At 42.4% G+C, this 21,528-nt stretch overlaps 1 protein-coding gene across 5 annotated transcripts in view; it reads left to right on the top strand.

Annotated features, from left to right (window-relative positions):
- LOC143721223 (uncharacterized) overlaps positions 1-21,528 on the top strand; it is a 132,609-nt gene that overhangs the window by 6,484 nt on the left and 104,597 nt on the right. For all 5 annotated transcript variants that reach the window (XM_077211504.1, XM_077211503.1, XM_077211500.1 and 2 more), the window contains exon 2: positions 663-1,001. In XM_077211504.1, the coding sequence (XP_077067619.1) occupies positions 663-1,001 (339 nt within the window). The remainder of the gene's footprint in view (positions 1-662; positions 1,002-21,528) is intronic.

The following is a 21,528-nucleotide window of genomic DNA, read 5'->3' as shown; positions in this document are numbered from 1 at the left end:
GACACGTAGGCACCAGAGATAAGTCCCAAGAGGGTATAAAGGGGGCAAAAGACGATATAGTTTCCTTGCTCCCCTCAGAAACCTGACGATCAAGTCGTGCTTCCCCATGGATTTGTATCCACTGCATCATGATGTGCAACAAATATAGAGGCAACTAACATTTTGATGGTGGAGGGAGATAGTCCTACTCAACCCATCTTGCAGGAAAGAAAGCACAATAGCAAAGAAGTGCAGAATTAATGATGTCTACGATCATGGCCCGTCCCTGAGAATGTACTCAGAGGAATGATGAGAGTCCATGCGCATGACAGGGCACATTTGCTCAACACCGAAGTGTAACGAACTGTGCTGAACTTGGGCGGACATCAGGCGAACTGAATCGTATAGCCGAGTCTGATAGTACGGAAGAGGAATAGGCACTATTCCTGTTATATTAATAGGCACATTTTTCAGGTCTCCTGACCAAACATTTTCTACAGTTTGTGAGCAGCCCTTACTTAAATGCAAAATGGATTTCTGTGAACTGTAGGCCAGTGATTTATAATATGGAAATAAACTTCATAGTGACATTTAATTAAATGGCATATCATGTAATAATTTGATTAAATTTTTGGAAGAACTGACAGATCTAAAAATGTATGTGTTCTTTTCTGTATTTTTAGGAGTCTGAGTTTTCAACACATGAATTCGCTCCATCATCTTCGCAAAGTTTAGGATCAGAGCAGCGCATTTGTGAGTTAAAACATCTCAACCGAGACGGACTAGAGCCAGACCTCGAGACCTCTGTTCCAGCACCAGCCCTGGCCTTCACAGATGAGTCCACAGCCAGTCAAAGCCACAGTCACGGGCACGATCCTACAGAACAAGAAGCTGACCAGATCCTGAAGAACGAGGGGTTTGATCAGGAAGAACTAAAACAAGATCATGAGGATCGCATTAAACAGAGAAGATGTGATCTAGAGGAAGGAACACCAGCTGTGGTGGTGACCCAACCAGATGAGGTGAGTGGAGACTTCTCAGGAACACTTAATCTTGTGTCCTTGGCCTTGTTTACACCTGGTATCAAGATGTGTTTTGGTCGATCGGATCACAAGTAGACGAGGGAGACACATTCCGTTTATACCTGGTGTTTTAAAACCGTTTCTTTTGTCCACTTTCAACCACTTCTTTCCTGATTTTTTCGAGGGGAGGGTCTATGGGCGGGTAAATGTATGGTTTTTCAGAACTATCGATCTAATGGACAAAATAAGCTCACGCAATTTACATGAACGCGACCAGAAACGACGGGAAACACTTAGAGCATCAGCTTTAGTTTCTGCTCTGAGAGCCAAAAGACCAGCCGAACACTGTGAGTGTGTGTTAGAAATCATGAATGATGAGAGAACATTGTGATTGGCACATTTTTCATCTTTAAACTAAACTTGGGTCTCAAGGCGACACAGTTTAAATCCCGTCTGACTCGAGTGCTTCCCATAATGTTCACGCATTAGGTCAGTAGGCCTATTTGAACACATTCGACCACATGAGCATTTACACTCCGAAAGCAATCTGGTCAAATGTGTTTTTAACTATCTCTGAAAGTGGTCAAAAGTGGACAAGCTCAAAACGTTTTAGACCCCGTTTACACATTTATAACATCGTTCACTTGTGATCCGATCGACCAAAAGGCATCTTAATACCAGGTGTAAACAGGGCTCTTGTCACAGTGCAATTAATCATTTAAGTACTGAGTAATATTAATTAACAGCATGCACTTATTATAGGGTTCGGGTTTGCTTTAGTTTGCTTAATTTAAAGTTATTACTGTGGTAACTACATGTAACTTGTAATAAGGTCACTGTAAAATAAAGTGTTACTGACTTTTCCATGTTTCCTCTGTGGAACACAAACGTAAATGTTTAGAAGATTGTTCAAACTGCTTTTTTACTGTCTAGCAAGATCAAGATTTTCTGTGAAAACAACTTAAATCCTATTTCTCACACAAAAATGCTATATAATAAGTTTTAGGACATAATGCACAAGTTGTAATAAATAAATGAATAAATAAAACCTTATTAAAATCACTGAGACCTTAATTTGCAATTTTAAAGAGAAAATATGTCATCACAGACATTATGCTTATATTATTACCATCCGATAACGGCACCAAAAATGTCCATTAACAACAAATTGAACAAAGGACACATGACTGTACTTAATAGATTACTTTATATTTTGTTTATTTCTGCGATTAGCATTCATATTTAGTGTGAATCTTCTGTGTTTTTCTCCTCAGTCTCTTTGTTCTGCTGTGTACAGTCGAGTCTCGCTCTCACATACAGTGTTTGTTCTTTGTGTAAATGTTATCTCTGATCATGCAGTGCTTTTTATCTCACAAATGAAACAGTTCTCATGATAAGGTCTACATTTCTTTCATTTTATGCATGCAAATTATTAATTTACTTCTTAGATGGGTGCTGGTTTTACAGCTGTGGTTGTACCAAGATTTCACTCAGACAACTGGAAGTTCATGGAATGTCGTACTTACAAGCTTTGAAAATTTTAAAAGAACAAGAAAAAATAAATAAATGTAAGTAATTTCTTCGCCACTAACAAGAACAAACCAAAAATAATAGTTATAACAGGCTTCTGAAACACTTCAGCTCTGCCCCCCGTCCTTCATTGATCAGGGAGCTAAAAGTCAAAATTAAATCAAATTCTGCTTAATTATTTTTCTTTCTTAATATCTAGTGCTATTTAAGTAGCCCAATGGAAATAAGTATTGAAAAAATATATTTTTTTTATTCTGTAAAATAAACTGAATCTGATTTTAATGCACATTCCATATCTTATTTTAAACATTAATTGTCCATATTCTTCCAAATGTTTGTCTCAAAATCCAAACATTTTAATACATTTCCACCGCCTCTCATGTCGTTCCAAACCTATGTGTGTTTCAGTGTGTTTTAGATTGGTTCTTCTGTGCTTGTGTTCTGTATCCTTGTTTTTTTCCTTATCGTTTTGGTTGTTAATTATTTCTACACCTGTTTTGTTTTCCATTGGTTACTCTCCCTATGTATTTTAACCCTTAGTTCTTTATCTTGCGATTACAATAAGTTGTAAGTGTGTAGTTATTCTGCGTTCCTGTTATTATTGTTCCTAGTGTCTGGATTTCACTGCCACAAACCCATGACAGTATGCATTTCTTTTTCTGGTGGAATATAACACAAATTATTTGAAGAACGTTGGGAACCAAACAACATTCAACCCCATTGACTTCCATTATATCTAAAACCCACTGCTCAAAATATCTTCATTCATGTTCTAAAGTCCAACTAAAGTGTCTTTAACTAATATATGTTCTAGTCCACTATGTAATTTAAATTGGTCATTTTATACAATGCACTTACTGGCCCTCATTTATCATTCTTGCGTAGAAACGGTCGTATATGTTGGCGTAAGAATATGCTTACACTCCTCTCACCGCCTGATTTATGAAGCTGTGCGTACCTTTGAAATCCAGGTGTACGCAATACCTGCCCTTGATAAATGCCGCGGCTGAAAACGATCGTCATTAGAATAACACGCCCCTATATATTCAAGTATCCGCTTCCCCCACACCCTCATTTTACGCCATGGACACACGGAAGACGGCAAAGAGGAGACACTTCTCTGGAGATCGAGACCATCACCATCATCAAAAATTATTATTAAATCAAACAACAATATTGTTGATGATAAATTCAAAGTTAATTGTATTTTTTTTCCAAAACGCTATAAATACATCAATTTTTTGTCTAAAAAAACGACAACAAAAACAACAAGAAGAGAACATGCAACATATAATCAGGGACTCATACTATAAATTAATATAAATTAAATAAGTGCAACTGCATGAAAAAAAATAAAAGCCAAACAAAATAAATAGTAAAATAAATTAAATAGTAAAAATAAAATAAATATTTCCAATGTCACGTTCCAATATTGTCCACCACATAAAACAAATAATTTAAAAATAACACACAAATACAGTCCTTAAATACAACAATGTTAAAAATACATTCAAATCATTTAGTAACACATTTAGGCTAATAGTAATTCGTGCCGAACTTGAAAAAAGTAATGATGACAATATTCAGGCCTACTATTAGGCTACGAGTTGTAGCCATTAACTAAGTGCATTTAGTTTCATATTTGTTAAAAAATAATAATGTAATTTTTTCCCCATCTATGTTGATTATGAAAAGTGAACATAGGCTAAGATAGGATGCGCAATATATCGGGAGACATGCTCAGACATGATTTTGGCCACTTAATTAAGTTTTGTTTTGTAGAAAGCCTTTCTTTAAAGTGAATTTCGTTTTGTATAAATTGTATCTTAATTTTAATATTTTTTTCATCAACCAATTGCCTAGATTAAATAAATAAGAAGCAAATAGCAGACAATATAATCATGAGTCATGACATGGAGGCGCGAGCACGGTCCCTTGCATTGCACATGAACTGGGGCGCATCTCATCACAAATTAACCGTAACTCAGTATATTACTCACAGACATGAGAAATATATCTATAAAGAAAGCTTGAAATATCTTTAAACGAAACAATTATAAACGAAAAGAAATAGGCTACTGTCTCTATAGGCGCGTTCACTACCGAGATGGTGATCATCAATTTTATCTTTGCAGATACAACACTAGTTTATTAATAGAAATAAAATACAAATTTATTTTTAAAAATGGTGTTTATCGCGTTTTGGAAAAGAGCTCCTCATATCTTTTAGTTTGTCAGTGCGTTTTGTGGTGTTAGGAATTGTTTTTCTGCGCATTTCCACACTAACTCAAAACGTGCGTACATGTACACCACCTCCTGACCTGGCGTAGGATTTGAGCGTGCCGTACGCCAACGTCCATATTGATAAATATCAAAGTCACCGTGGTTTTGGGTGTACGCCAGGTGTACGCTGGAAATTTGGTGTACGCACTTTTGATAAATGAGGGCCACTGTGTACATACAGGTTTTTACACTGAACTTATATTTAAAAAATACCTGCACGTAAATACAGCTGTAATTACACTGTTGAGTCTTCTTTTACCTTTTAACCCTTTCTTAAACCTATACCGGATCCACCTCAATAGCAGCAATTCAACATCAACACAATAAGAACATCGTATACCTAACAATTATTTTTATTATTATATAAGCACATAATAGTTAAAGACACCTAATATAAAGTGACTGACAATACGGCGAACATGACAGAATTCGTTTAATTTTCACTGATGTTATGAATCCCTCATACTTTCCAACCCCTTGACTCCGCTCTGCTAAGTATAGCCCACTTTGATCCAATCAAATCCCTAATGTATAAAATCCCACTGTTGAATTTTCAGAAATACATCTAGTTACCTAACATAATGTGCCCGTTTGGGTTTATTATTATTTTTGGTTACAGCACAAACGCACACGTGCATTGGCTCACACACACACCTGTTAGTGTAGTGCGCTGGCCTGACTGAGCAGTAATGATATCTACTTTGATGGGTGAGCTGGATGGGCTGCACACTGTAAAGTGCCCCTGGGGGAGCCAATAGATAAATCAGTTTAAGCCCTGGACCCCATTTAAAAAGGCTTTGGCAGGTTAATGTGATATCCACTCCAATACATTATACCAGCCTCTCATTCAGGTAAATAGGCACTTACTCTGGCCTGACCCACACTCTCTGCTATCCAATTGTGTTTATTTCATTAGCTCATCCGTACAGAGTTTCCAATGACACAGGATTTCAATTGATCCTGGGCTGAAAATGATGGCTGGCATCAGGTGGCTCTGATGCGTTTAGGAAATAGAAGGTGTCTGATGTGCAATGACTTATGGGTGACGCTCAAGTGCCTCTGTGGTGATGTGGATGGATTTGGATCAGGTTGGCGGGTAGGTTTCGATTTTCGTGGCATTCCTATAGGTGATTATCAACAGGGTTTGAAATTAACCCCCGCCAACCTGCCAAATGCGGGTAAAAATCAACTGTGACGGGTAACGGTGTCAAATCACTAGCCCATTTGGCGGGTTACATTTACTCACTTTGCTGGGGAAGTTCGTATAAGCCAAATCTGCGCAGATTTAGCGCAAATACTCAACTCGTGATTCATCATGATATATTAAATATATCTGGCAATACACGTGTCGCTTCGCAACAAATAACTGCATGCTTGTTCATTTGCAAGCAAAGATTAAAAAGCATTCGATTAACAGAAAATCAGTGCTTTAAGTGGGCCGGTACGCGCCGGTACTCAGTACCGCCACTTCCAAATATAGCTCTTGAGCGTACCGCCACCTCTCCGTGCGCCCAGAACGTGCTTTTAGCGTACCGGTACGCTCATTTGCACATCTGTTTTTATCATTTGGCTGCGCTGTCGCTTTTCAGAGCGCCCTTCACAATGCACGGCACGCTTCCTAATTCGTCCCACCGAGAGCAGAGACTACATTACCCATACACCCTTGAGTTTTACAAGTGAAAAGAGCATGCGTCTCTTTTGCCGCTGTCAGTTGCTACGTTTACATGGACACAATCGGAATGAAATCAATACGATTGATGAATCCGAACAAGGTGTTTACATGAATGATAAATAAAGTAATCGGGTTGATGTGCGCGTTTATATGTCACAAGTTTCAAATCGGATCTGATTTTTTGACATGCACAAACTGCACGAATATACAGAGTTCCCTTTCGTTGTCACTCCGAGTTACGTCGGATGACGACGAATGGGGTTTCGCTTAGAAAGCCTATCAACTTCGAGTATTACAAAACAAGCCAATGGCAAAGAAATGCCATGGGTCTGCGGAATTTGCATGACGTAACTCCGCCCCACCTCGTGGGTATAAAAGGAGGACGCCGGCAACAGGCAGATATGTTTTCGCTTCGGAGCCAAGTGTAATTCTTCACTCCTTAAGCTACCTCTGATTGTCAGCTTCTTACGAGACGAGCAACTCTCCAGTGTTGGTGTGACGGCGATCTCCCGGCGAGTGCACACTTCCTGCTTATCTGAGCGTGGTTTGCCAGCGAGTGTGTTCTCCGCGGGCGCTTCAGCACTGAGTTTCTCTCACAAAAAGAGCTTGCACGCGGCACGTCTTTTTAAAGATGCCTCGCCCATGCACTTCTGGTTGCGGTCGGCTGGTGTCTGACTCTGATGGACACGAGCGCTGCTTGGTGTGTTTGGGCTTTAATCACGCTAAAGCAGTGCTCGTGGATGAGTCATGTTCTCTCTGTGGGAACATGACCATCGCAACACTTAGATCGAGACTCAATGATCTCGCAAGAGTGAGAGTCCCCTCATCCACACCCCGATCTAGCGCCTCCTCGAGAGGCTCTACTTCGGCTGGTGGCCAGGGTGATCTGAGGGTGACTGTGTGGAACAAAGCGCCGACTATTCGTCCGTGCCCCGCAGCACCTTCTCCAGTGTTGCAACCCGCGAGCGTTCAGGGGATCCTCGCGGGACCGTCCTTTGAGGTCCCGCGGGTGTCCTTTGGCGCTCCAGAGGAAGATGCGATGTCAATCGCAGCATCACAAGGCGGGTCTGATTCGTCTGGAAGTGACGACTCGTCACAGCTGCCACCCTCGGGTGTGAATACGGCTGTGGCTCAGTCCGATCCAGAGATGACGGCCATGTTTTCCCAGGCGGCCGCGAGCATTGGTTTGGAGTGGAACCCTCCACCCTGTCCTGAGCGCTCGCGGCTGGACGATTGGTTTTTGGGTGCAGCTGCGGCTTCCCGTCCTCAGCCTGCCCCAATACCTTTCTTCCCGGACGTGCATGATGAAATCTCGAAGTCCTGGAAGACTCCCATGTCTTCCCGCGACCGCTCGTTGATTTCATCCGCCTTTCCTCCCCTCGATGGGGCAGCCGCCCGTGGGTACACTGGGCTCCCCCCGGTTGAGCGCTCTGTTGCGATGCAGCTGTGTCCTCACAGTGCTTCTTCTCGCGGCGAGCCTAAGCACCCATCCAAAGCCTGTAGGTTCTCGTCTACCCTAGTGGCGAAGTCCTACAGAGCGGCGGGACAGGCGGCTGCCTCTTTGCATGCCATGGCCACTCTGCAGGTCTATCAGGCCCAGATGCTAAGGGACATGCACGAGGGTAGGACGGACCCAGGGCTCTTCGATGAGCTGCGCGCCGCCACCGACCTCGCCCTCCGGGCGACGAAGGTGACCGCACGCTCCCTGGGTCTGGTGATGTCCACAGCTGTGGTCCAGGAGAGACACTTATGGCTGAACCTGGCTGACATGCGGGATGCTGAGCGCTCTCGCCTGCTCGACTCCCCCATGTCCCAGGCCGGCCTATTCGGCGGTGCGGTGGAGGACTTCGCCCAACAGTTCTCCACCGCCCAGAAACAGACTGAGGCCATCAAGCACATTCTGCCCCGACGGCCCGCTGCTGCCTCCACCCAGCCGACCGGGCAGATCCCTCAGTCTGTTCGCCGCCGAGGGCGCCCTCCTGCGGCTCCCGCCCCTCCCGCCCGGCCCAAGCAGCAGCCTCCACCCGGGCCCGGTCGCGGAGGAAGCCGTAAGAAGGCGCCCCAGCCCTCTCCAGCCCCGCCCCCCGCTAAACGCCGGGCCAAGCGGTGCTCCTGAGACGGGCTGCTCAGGGATGTTGAAGATTACTTCTCAGGAGATGGTAGCAGGACCACTCCTTCCCCCGGTGGAGGGCCGGGGGAGAATCTTTTGTTCTCCACTCCCCGCTGCTCACCCACGGGTGGGCAGCACCCTAATGTGGTTAAAGAAAGAAGTAACATTTCCATCCCTGAGCACACAGAGTTCTCGGACGACACGGTGCGCCGCCCCTGAGCCGTGCACCCCTCGTCCCCCTCTGTTCCAGAGCCGGTTGACAGTGCGCGCCGTCCCCGGACCGTGCCGCTCTCTTCCGCCTCTGTCGCCACCCCCCTGGCAGAGCAGACCCCCGTGGAACGTTCTTCCTTCCCTGGTCTCCTCTGCCAGGGCGCGGTTAATGACTGTGCCCCCACACCGGGCCGCTATGCCGTCCACGTCCGGGCCAGTCATTCCGCCCTGCTGCACCATCGGTGGGAAGTCTGTGGTCCGTATGACCCCGCTGGTACAGTTCTTGGGAGCCTGGCTAGAGCTTCCCCTCCTGTCCCGTTGGGTGGCACGGACCATCAGGCTCGGCTACGCGATTCAGTTCGCGCGGTCTCCTCCCCGCTTCTGGGGAGTCCGCTCCACTTTGGTCGGTGGCAACGCCCCTATCATGAGAGCAGAGATCGCCACCCTGCTGGCGAAGGGTGCGATCGAGACCGTCCCTCCGGCCGAGATGAGGACCGGCTTCTACAGCCCGTACTTCATTGTCCCCAAGAAAACCGGTGGGTTACGGCCAATCCTGGACCTGCGTGTGCTGAACCGTTCCCTTCACTGGCTGCCGTTCAAGATGCTCACTGCCAAACGCATTTTCGAATGTGTGCGGCCCCAGGATTGGTTTAAAGCAATCGACCTGAAGGACGCCTACTTTCATGTCTCCATTCTCCCTCGACACAGACCATTCCTTCGGTTTGCCTTCGAGGGGCAGGCATACCAGTACGCGGTTCTCCCTTTCGGGCTAGCCCTGTCTCCTCGCGTCTTCACGAAGGTCGTCGAGGCAGCCCTTGTTCCCCTTCGGGAACACGGGGTTCGCATCCTGAACTACATCGACGACTGTCTGATCCTAGCTCACTCTCGAGACCAGGTATGCGAACACAGGGACCTAGTGCTCCGGCACCTACCTCGTCTGGGCCTTCGGGTCAACTGGGAAAAGAGCAAACTTTGCCCCGTGCAGAGGATCTCTTTTCTCGGTATGGATATCGACTCGGTCGCCATGTCCGCGCAGCTTACGAGCGAGCGCGCGCAGTCACTGCTGACTTGCCTGAGACAGTTCGAGACAGTTCCACTGAAACTCTTTCAGAGGCTCCTGGGGCATATGGCATCTGCAGCCGCGGCAACGCCGCTCGGATTGCTTCATATGAGACCGCTTCAGCTTTGGCTTCGCGACCGAGTCCCGAGGTGGGCATGGCAACACGGCACCTTCCGAGTAACAGTTACTCCGTCCTGCCGTCAGAACTTCACCCCGTGGTCGGACCTCAGTTTTCTACGGGCCGGAGTGCCCCTGGAACGAGCTTCGCGGCACGTCGTTGTAACGACAGATGCCTTCTCCACGGGCTGGGGTGCCATGTGCAATGGACGTGCTGCCGCGGGCTCCTGGACAGGACCCCGCCGCCTCTGGCACATCAATTGCCTCGAGTTGCTGGCCGTACGTCTTGCTTTGCGCCGCTTCCGGGCCGTGCTCAAGAACCAACACGTACTAGTCCGTTCAGACAATACCGCCACTGTAGCGTACATCAACCATCAAGGTGGTCTACGCTCTCGCCGTATGCCGCAACTCGCCCGCCACCTCCTCATATGGAGTCAGAAGCATCTGAGGTCGCTTCATGCCATTTATATCCCTGGAGCCCTGAACTGTGCAGCCGACGAGCTCTCACGGCTTCAGCCCCTCCCGGGAGATTGGCGACTCCATCCCCAGTCGGTTCAGATTTGGGACCAGTTTGGGGACGCACAGATAGATCTGTTTGCCTCTCACGACTCGACCCATTGCGACCTGTATTATTCCCTGACCGAGGGCACGCTCGGCACGGATGCTCTGGCGCACAGCTTTTAGAGCGTCGTACTGTATATATATACAGTATCCAAATTTTGATACCGTCAAACCTCCTTCCTATTTTACCGGGGTATACGGTATTACCGTGACTAATTAAAAATTATGACATAAGGCTCAGACAGCCTCACCAAACTGTTGGCTTGTGCCTACACCGTTCAGAAACTGAATACCAGATCGGGAAAAAAAAATCAAAGCAAAAATCACGGCCAACCCGTGCACGTTGTGTCTGATCCCGGCTGACGGCATTAAATGTAATTATGAGCCGGAGGCGGAGCCCTATTTAGACTCGACTATTTTTAATACGTGGGCCGCTATAATATGGTGGCGCCAAATAATTTTTTAACCCAGGTGCTGAGGGGGTGGTAGATATAAATACTATTTATAAATGAGCAAAAATGGGACACTTAATAATATTTAATTATTTTAACTATGACAATTAAAGTATTCATTTTATTAATTAATTTAAATTAAATTAACAAGCAACAAGCAAGAAGTGCATTTGTAAATCCGGTGACACGCGTCCATTGATTTTTATTAATACAACTTTTCTGTCAGTGCTGCAAAGATTAAGTGGACGATCGCCATCTCCTAGTGAACGCGCATATATAGAGAGAAATGCAAATCATGGATTACATAATCAGAAGGTATAGGCTAGCCTTTTTCCTTTTGTTTTGAATTGTTTCGTTTAAAGAAATTGACGATTGATATCTCCGTAGTGAACGCGCCTATAGAGAGAAATCATGGATTAATCAGAGAGTATGCTGCCTATATTTCTTTTCGTTGTGAATTGTTTCTTTTAAAGAAATTGACGATTGATATCTCCGTAGTGAACGCGCCTATAGAGAGAAATGCATATCATGGATTAATCAGAGAGTATGCTGCCTATATATCTTTTCCTTTTGAATTGTTTCGTTTAGAGAAATTGACGAATCGCCATCTCCAAAGTGAACGATAGAGAGAAATGCACATCATGGATTACATAATCAGAGAGTAGGCTAGCCTATTTCTTATCGTTTTGATTAGTTTCGTTTAATGAATTTGATGATCGCCATTTCCGTATGAACGCGCATAGAGAGAAATGCACATCATAGATTAAATAATCAGCGAGCGGCCTATTTCTTTTCGTTTTGAATTGTTTCGTTTAATGAAATTTCAAGCTCTATTTAGATATAGGCCTATCTGTCATGTCTGTGAGACATACACTAAGTTTCGGTTAATTTATGATGAGATTTCAATGCAAGTGACCGCGGCGCGCCAGCGCACGATCATGTCATGATTATGTTGTCTGCTATATTTGATTGTTGTTTATTAAATCCAGGCAATTGGTTGATAAAAAAATTATTAAAATTAAGATACAATTTATACAAAAACGAAATTCACTTTAAAGAAAGGCCTTTTACAAAATGAAACTTAATTAAGTGGTCAATGTCTGACTCCCGATGCATCCCATCTTACTCGTGCTGTTCAGTTTTCATTATCAAGGTAAAAAAAATAACATTATAATATTTTAACAAATATAAACTAATGCGCTTATTTAATGAACTCGGGGCAAAATGCATCCTAGCAGCAGTGAGTGGGTGGTTGTTTCGGAGATGCGACATTAGGTTAGAGGTGTTTCCATCTCTCGCGGTCACCTTTTTTATTGCAACATTTACAAATTGCCTCGTCAGTATTTACCGCCTCTCCCTTCTCTCTCTCTCTTTCTCCTCCACACTGTCACTTGATGACAACTACATAAGCATTTTTAGGCATTGAATAAATTATATTTATATATTATATATAAGTGCCGGTAATGACGGTATTGAAACTGATACCGTTGCTATTTTAAGACCCCGCGGTATACGATATTACCGTAATACCGCCCCCAATATATATATATATATATATATATATATATATATATATATATACAGATGTAACTCGAAAAATTTGAATATTAACAGTTAATATATAACAAAATATAACAGTTTCAGTAATTAAAATTAAAAGGTGAAACTAATATATTTAGTATATATAATATACATATGCATGATTATACTTTTCAGAGGGCCAACATTTCTGTATTTAAAATCCTTTTTGTTTATTGATTTCATGTAAAATTCAAATTTTCCTGAGATTTTGTATTTGGGGTTTTCATAAGCTTATATTATAATTTTTCGAGTTTCACCTCTGTATATATATATATTTATTTATTTATAAATAGCCAAATTGGCCGGTGAGTGAAAAAGTTAATTTCAAATTCAAATTCATTTCAAACCCTGATTGTCAAGGGTTTCGATGACCGTTTACAGCCTTAATCATTGATACTGTATGTTGGCTGCACACCTAGACAGCATTTTTAGGCATTATGTCTGCCTCCCTGCCTTATACTGTACCTCATTACTGTATACTGTACCTCATTACGGTATACTGTACCTCATTACTGTATACTGTAGCTCATTATGGTATACTGTACCTCATTATTGTATACTGTACCTCATTACGTATACTGTACCTCATTACTGTATACTGTACCTCATTACGGTATACTGTACCTCATTACTGTATGCTGTACCTCATTACAGTATACTGTATCTCATTACTGTATACTGTACCTCATTACGGTACACTGCACCTCATTACTGTATACTGTACCTCATTACGGTATACTGTATCTCATTACTGTATACTGCACCTCATTACGGTATACTGCACCTCATTACTGTATACTATACCTCATTACTGTATACTGCACCTCATTATGGTGTACTGTACCTCATTACTGTATACTGTACCTCATTGCGGTATACTGTACCTCATTACTGTATACTGCTCCTCATTATGGTATACTGTACCTCATTACTGCATACTGTACAGCATTACTGTATACTGTACCTCCTTACGTATTCTGTACCTCATTACTGTATATTGTACCTCCTTACGTATACTAAACCTCATTACTGTATACTGTACCTCATTACTATATATTGTACCTCCTTACGTATACTGTAACTCATTACTGCATACAGTACCGCATTACTGTATACTGTACCTCATTGCGTATACTGCACCTCATTACTGTATACTGTACCTCATTACTGTATACTGTACTGCATTACTGTATACTGTACCTCCTTACGTATACTGTACCTCATTACGGTATACTGTACCCCATTACTGTATACTGTACCTCATTACGGTATACTGCACCTCATTACTGTATACTGCACCTCATTACTGTATACTGGACCTCATTACGGTATACTGTACCTCATTACTGTATACTGTACCTCATTACTGTATACTGTACCCCATTACTGAATACTGTACCTCATTATGGTATACTGTACCTCATTACTGCATACTGTACCTCCTTACGTATACTGTAACTCCTTACTGCATACTCTACCGCATTACTGTATACTGTACCTCAATACTGTATACTGTACCTCATTACTGTATACTGTACCTCCTTACGTATACTCTACCTCATTACTGTATACTGTACCTCATTGCTGTATACTGTACCTCATTAACGTATGCTGTACCTCATTACTGTATACCGTACATCATTACGTATACTGTACCTCATTACTGTATACTGCACCTCATTACTGTATACTGTACCTCATTACCGTATACTGTACCTCATTACTGTATACTGTGCCTCATTACTGTATACTGTACCTCATTACCATATACTGTACCTCATTACTGTATGATGTACCTCATTACTGTATACTGTACATAATTACGTATACTGCACCTCATTACTGTACACTGTACCTCATTACTGTATACTGTACCCCATTACTGTATACTGTACCCCATTACCGTATACTGTACCCCATTACCGTATACTGTACCCCATTACAATATACTGTACCTCATTACGTATACTGTACCTCATTACTGTACACTGTACATCATTACGTATACTGTAGCTCATTACTGTATACTGTACCTCATTACTGTATGCTGTACCTCATTACCGTATGCTGTACCTCATTACTGTATACTGTACCTCATTACTGTATTCTGTACCTCCTTACGTATACTCTACCTCATTACCGTATACTGTACCCCATTACCGTATGCTGTACCTCATTACTGTATACTGTACCTCATTACGGTATACTGTACCTCATTACTGTATACCGTACCTCATTACCGTATGCTGTACCTCATTACTGTATACCGTACCTCATTACTGTATACTGTACCTCATTACTGTATACTGCACATCATTACGTATACTGTACCTCATTACTGTATACTGTACCTCATTACTGTATACTGTACATCATTACGTATACTGTACATCATTACTGTATACTGTGCCCCTTACTGCATACTGTACCTCATTACCGTATACTGTACCTCATTACTGTATACTGTACCCCATTACCGTATACTGTACCTCATTACTGTATACTGTACATAATTACATATACTGCACCTCATTACAGTATTCTGTACCTCATTACCGTATACTGTACCTCATTACTGTATACTGTACCTCATTACTGTATACTGTACCTCATTACCGTATACTGTACCCCATTACCGCATACTGTACCTCATTACCGTATGCTGTACCTCATTACCGTATACTGTACCTCATTACCGTATGCTGTACCTCATTACCGTATACTGTACCTCATTACTGTATACTGTACCTCATTACCGTATACTGTTCCTCATTACCGTATGCTGTACCTCATTACCGTATACTGTACCTCATTACTGTATACTGTACCTCATTACTGTATACTGTACCTCATTAACGAATGCTGTACCTCATTACCGTATACTGTACCTCATTACCGTATGCTGTACCTCATTACTGTATACTGTACCTCATTATGGCCAAATTCAAAGTCAGCATCACATAAATCCTTTGTTCATAAGGCGATCTCACAAATTAATAGACAAACTTGCAAGTGACAACGTTCCTCATTTACTCATTCACCAGTTGGGTAAAAAATATTTAAGGAAATGTATCATCATAAGTCGAATTTTACAAAATGATTGTACCTTTTTGATATAAGTGACCTTTATAGTGATTCAAATCAGAGACATAGAAAACATCTGTCGTTTAAGTGAAACATATCGTCTGAACCCTTTTATTCCAGAACTCCATATGGGAACCCGTATGTGGAATTATAAGAGGAAAAAAATGTTCCGATGCCTTGAGGTTTTTGTGACAGGTGAGAAACTGTTCATCTGCGCGTCACTTTGCCTGCTCTGTCTGTCACTAAAAATGCAAGGCAAAACTGCTAAATAATCGCCCTGTCATAGAGATAAAAATAACGTAAAATAGTTTCCAACTCAATAATATTTGGAACAATTTGATCCTTTCACAGCTTTCCGTAGGTCTGTGTGTTTTTCTGAGTTTGACATTGCTCATTATTTTAAGTTACCGATACCATAATAAACATAAATCACACACATCTGCACTGTACCTTAGAAGTCGGTGGGCTAAACACGGGTGTGAAGCGGATCTGAAGGGGGAGGGTCCGTCAGGCCAGCGCTTTCCCAAGCTCTGAATATATATTGAATATTTGAATATTGTAGGCACTCGTTTGCATCCAAATGAGTTCTGCTTGTCTGGGTGATGGACAATTTCAACTTGACCCCTGTCTCTTTGTATGCAACCTACAGTTTACTGTCAAAAACGTCTCATTGTCTTCAGCTCATTTTTCTGCATACCTCTGGCAACCGCACATTTCTCAGTGTCTTGATAGTATGGATTTCGTCTGTAAACATTGTATTTTATACCCCAGTCACACTATCGTTTGGGTGAAGTCACCTCCGTTCTATTGTTTAAAAGCTTCATTCAGAAGCCCTTCAGGTAAAAAGATATGTGGGAAAATCTGCCTTTGTTAGAAAATCTGTTCCAAATAAGCAATCTGAGAGTCGAGACCATTCATTAGAGCACTGCAAAAAATGACTTTCTTACTCAGTATTATTGTCAGTACAAATATATAAACATTCTTAAATCAAGATATAGTGGAGAAACAAAATGACTTTGATACATTGAGTGATTTTATGCAGAAAAAGAGATGTATGCCAAAGGGGTCAGACAAATAATCTTGTTTTCCCTTTGAATCAAGTTCATTTTACTCACTCCATTGACATATTTTTTCTCTTGTTTTGTTTTTATATATATCTTTTTTTATAAACTATAAACGTCATAAACTCAAAGTGTTCTAGGGTTATACGATAGGGTTTAGTGAAAAACAAACTGAAATTTTATGTAAAATTGTATGTATTATTTAACAAAAATCCTGGCCTTGGCCATTGGCCGTCTTCAGAACACTTGAAATATACGACACGTCGCATCGGATCATTCTGTGATACTTTTGCATCTATTTTAAAGCTTGATGCTGGTTGCTAATCACTGCCATTATATGCATGAGCGCGAGTTTGACGTGTTTTTTTTTTTTTTTTCGTGGTCTGAAAAAGAAATAAGTAAATGATGACTTAATTTTCATTTTAGGGTGAAGGATCCCTTTAACATCCAGACCCAGATCCAACAGGCACAACGATGCAATGCAGTCGGTGGATTCATTTGGTGACTGCTAGTCTATGACAGGCTCTGTAACCTGCTGGTGTGTGTGTGTGTGTGTATGTGTGTGTGTGTGTGTGTGTGTTTGTGTGTGTGTGTGTGTGTGTTTGTGTGTTTGTTCAACTGAAGCCTCTTCAAATGACTTCACCAATCACTTGTGAGAGCAGAGTGTATTTGAAAGCAATTGGCTTCTCAAATGAGAAATATAAAGATACCAATATTATGCATGGAGTTATTTTGGACTCTCAGAGGGCCACTAAAGAAGTAATTCCCCTCGGATGGAGATACCCGGTAACTAATATGAATGCAAATTGGATTAAACGCCTGCATTAGTGTCTGATAAACAATTTACGTTGCCAAGTGATCAGAAGGGATGCGACGTCTCGACTCGAGCTCTCATTTTTGATAGACTGTGTGATGAAATTCACCTCTGTGTAATTTTACTTAAAGACTTAGGACTTAACATTTTCTATGAATGGTTTAGAAATGCTTTCTTCGTGGTTTATAACATTTTGTCTTTTCATGTGATATAGCAACCAAAGTTAAAGTACATTATTTATTCATAATTCATTCCATAAAACCGATAGTTCCGACTCTAAGTTCTAATGAGATGATTCACATTTAAAACCGTTGTAAAATTCCAGTAAACACATCTGTACACACACAACAGTGGAAATCTACGGTGAATGCTCCAAGTTGGTGTGTTATTACCAGAAAATACAACTTTTTCTTAAATCTATTATAAGCCATTATGATATATATATACAGCGCACTAGTTTTTGAAGCTGTTATGAATCATTCTAGTGAGATTGAATGATTGATTTACACGTATTGACATGGGTATTACAACGTAAACATGGTTTTCAAGGACACTTCCTTCCCACTTCCCGTAAACCACACATACAAGTGTGTGTGTGTGTGTGTGTGTGTGTGTGTGTGTGTGTGTGAGGGGTCTAATTAAAGGATAAGAGGCTTGTCTATGGTTTACTGAGAGGCAGCTCATTGTTTGGGCTCTTCTTGAAGCATTACATGCTAAGAGTTGTAGAATTGAGGTCTCTCACACTCCTTAGAAATGTGATTTCCTCTTTCTGTGAATGGTTCAGCATTTTTAAGATTTAATGGGATGTTATTTGAGAATAGTCAGCATATATAAGGAATTTGAGTATGTATAATGTTACTAAGTAACATTTGTCTATTGCACAGCGAGGTTTGCACCTCCTGTGAATTAGTGGATTAATAGTGTTTCGTTTATAATATTAATTGATCTATTTGTTTAGTTGACATTTGTCTTATTATTTTTATTAGTATTATTAAATTAGGTATTGCTATCGCTGCTGTTGTGTAATTTATGTGATCAGATTATTTTATTTTTGTAATTAATTAAAAAACTTCACTGCATTGATATGGAAATGAACAATGAAAGCAAATATGTGTTAAAAATGGTGAAAAACGTTAAATGACACCTAAAAAGCATTCAAATACATATACATTCAAATATTATTTTTTCCTGTTGGAATATACTTTGATATACTATGTAGACAGGTCATGTATAATTCAGTCGATTTGTAAATATCATAATAATAAACAACTATAAGTGATTGTTTGAGTTGGACATACCAAAAAAACCCCCAAAAAAACATTAAATTCACGTGTGAACGGTCCTTAATGGTCAGAGAGAGGGTGGAAACGGTCATGACGACTAAATTATGACTTCATTGGCGGAAGAGACCTTGGGTAACTTTGTAAGTGGACTTCAGGGATAACTAAATGCTGTAAAAGTGTAGAGATTTGAAAGGTTTAGGAGGATTGTGTGTCTCTGTAGGGTGTTTAGCAGTAGTCTACTGGCGGGGTGCAGGCGTCTACAGGACGTGAGCTGCTATTATGACATCCTTTCAGGTGTGATGTGAAAAGCGAGCGGTAACACACGGAACATTTCAGCGGAGCTCGAGGTAAAACTGCTCTCAATGTGCCAGACTCATGCTGCGATGTCATCGCATATTTAGCGTTGCAATTTTAAAAAGTTGAGTTTAGTAACTCGGAGGCTCACCCGGAGTCGTCGCCTGTCAGAAACGCATTCGCGTTCGCTCTCCCCTCGGCCTGTCAAGGTGTGTGAAATCACAGCGTTGTTTATTCTCTTTGATTTGTCACAGATGTATGCAGCGCAGTTGACACAAGATTCTCTTGTTATTTTACATTCAACATCCTCCCCCCAAGTTTATCTCTCCCCTGTTCTCATTTGAGCAATTCAGTTGACTCTTGGATCTTAAAATGTGTGAAGAGTCTTTAGAAGTGTAACGCTACATGATCATCAGAGATAGTCGTTATGACAGTGTTCCAGTTGTCGTTCACACCACTGTTCACTCCATGATAGTGATCAAAACCAGCAAAGTGAAGCTTTAGTTTCCTTCTCGCCAGTAAATTAATACTTGTACAAAGTTAATTAGGCCTCAGACTGAACATGTCCGCAGTGTTTTTAGAGGCTTTTTGACAGGTCTGTTAAAGGACAGCAATAAAGAAGGTGGGAGAGAAATGTTTCTTCGTAACTTTAGATGTACTTTATCTCAACGGTGTGCGTGCGGCTTGGATTAACCAAAATAGTATGAAGATGAAAAGTGTACAGGCAATAAATTTGTATGTTTTAGAGATAAATGCAGTTGCAGTGAAAAGAAACTATTACCCTTTTGTCCCTGTAATCAATGACACATTAATCAGGGCTTTAACTCGTGGGGATCCCAACACACTTTCATTTCACAAACTTTGTATAGACCTAATCCCTATACATATGAACGTGAAATTAAACGTCCCGGGTTACGTATGTAACCCTAGTTCCCCGAAGGGACGGACGCTGCGTGAAATCGCAGTGGGAACGCCCTCAGCGTGACGCGTCTGAAGCATGAATGAAATCAGTCAATGGAGAGAATGAGCGTACGGCGAGTGACGTCATCGACCAGGAAGCTATAAATATCCCCTGAGTACACAATACGCCAGCTTAAAAGTTACTGAAGCAGCGACCCAAGGGGATGCCGAGAGTATGGTAGGACACGCAGCGTCCGTCCCTTCGGGGAACTAGGGTTACATACGTAACCCGGGACGTTCCCCTTCAGGGACTACCGCTGCGTGAAATCGCAGTGGGAACGCAATACCCACATCCCCATACGACCAAATCCCCGTCGTGTGTCATTAGGAGACACAAACCGACGAGAGAACCTGAGCCCCGGGAGTGGAGCTAAGATCGAGGGAATAAAATCTAACGAAAGTGTGCGGTGAGGACCAGCCTGCCGCATCACAAACGTCCTGAAGAGAAGCTCCTGAAAGAAGAGCTGTAGAAGCAGCCATACTCCGGGTGGAATGAGCCCTTATAGCCAAAGGTGAAGGCTGATGGGCCGAACCATAAGCAAGTGGGATGGCCTCGACCACCCACTTGCTCATCCTTTTTCTAGATGCAGGACACCCTTTCTTAGGTGACCCAAACAGACGAACAGTTGTTCCGATCTCCTCCACAGGGCAGCTCTGTGGACGTAAGCATCAAAACCCAAACTGGGCACAGCAAATTAATTTTCTCCTGGTCTGACGTCAGAAAAGGCGGAGGACAGAAAACCTGCAGAACTATAGGTCTAACTGAAACAGTTGGAACCTTAGGAACATAACCTGGTCTCGGAAAGAGAAAGGCCTTAACCAACCACGAGCAAATTCCAGGCACGAGGGAGCCACCGAAAGTACTTGAATATCTCCAATTCTTTTTAGAGATGAGATAGCGATGAGAAGGATAGTCTTTAGAGTAAGAAACTTTTCCGAAACTTCCTCGATGGGCTCGAAAGGAGCAAGGGAGAGACCTTCTAAGATGATGGCCAGATCCCAAGCTGGTACCCTCGTGCGAACTGCAGGCCTCAGCCTCAAGGTGACACGAAGGAAGCGAGACATAAGTGGGTGTTTCCCGAGGGAACCTCCACTTGAAGGGGTGTGGTAAGCAGCTAAGGCCGCCACATACACCTTCAGTGTGGAGTGGGATAACCCTGTGGAGAGACGGTCCTGCAGGAAATCCAGGACTGTACCAACCGGGCAGTTAACTGGGTCCTGCTGGCGCTCTCCACACCAAGAGGTGAAAAGTTTCCACCTCGCGGCATATAACTTCCTCGTGGAGGGAGCTCAGGATCGGAGGATGGTCTCAACGACCTCAGCCGAGAGACCAGAATCTATGAGCTGGGCCCCCTCAGAGGCCAAGCCCACAGCCTCCATAGCTCTAGACGGGGGTGAAGGATCGACCCACTCGCCTGAGATCGCCGATTTCACGCAGCGGTAGTCCCTGAAGGG

This window comes from Siphateles boraxobius, unplaced genomic scaffold (genome assembly GCF_051911475.1).
Source record: "Siphateles boraxobius isolate OS27281-9 unplaced genomic scaffold, OSU_SipBor_1 65, whole genome shotgun sequence".
Lineage (NCBI taxonomy): Eukaryota > Metazoa > Chordata > Actinopteri > Cypriniformes > Leuciscidae > Siphateles > Siphateles boraxobius.
This window is presented reverse-complemented; position numbering and strand designations above follow the sequence as displayed.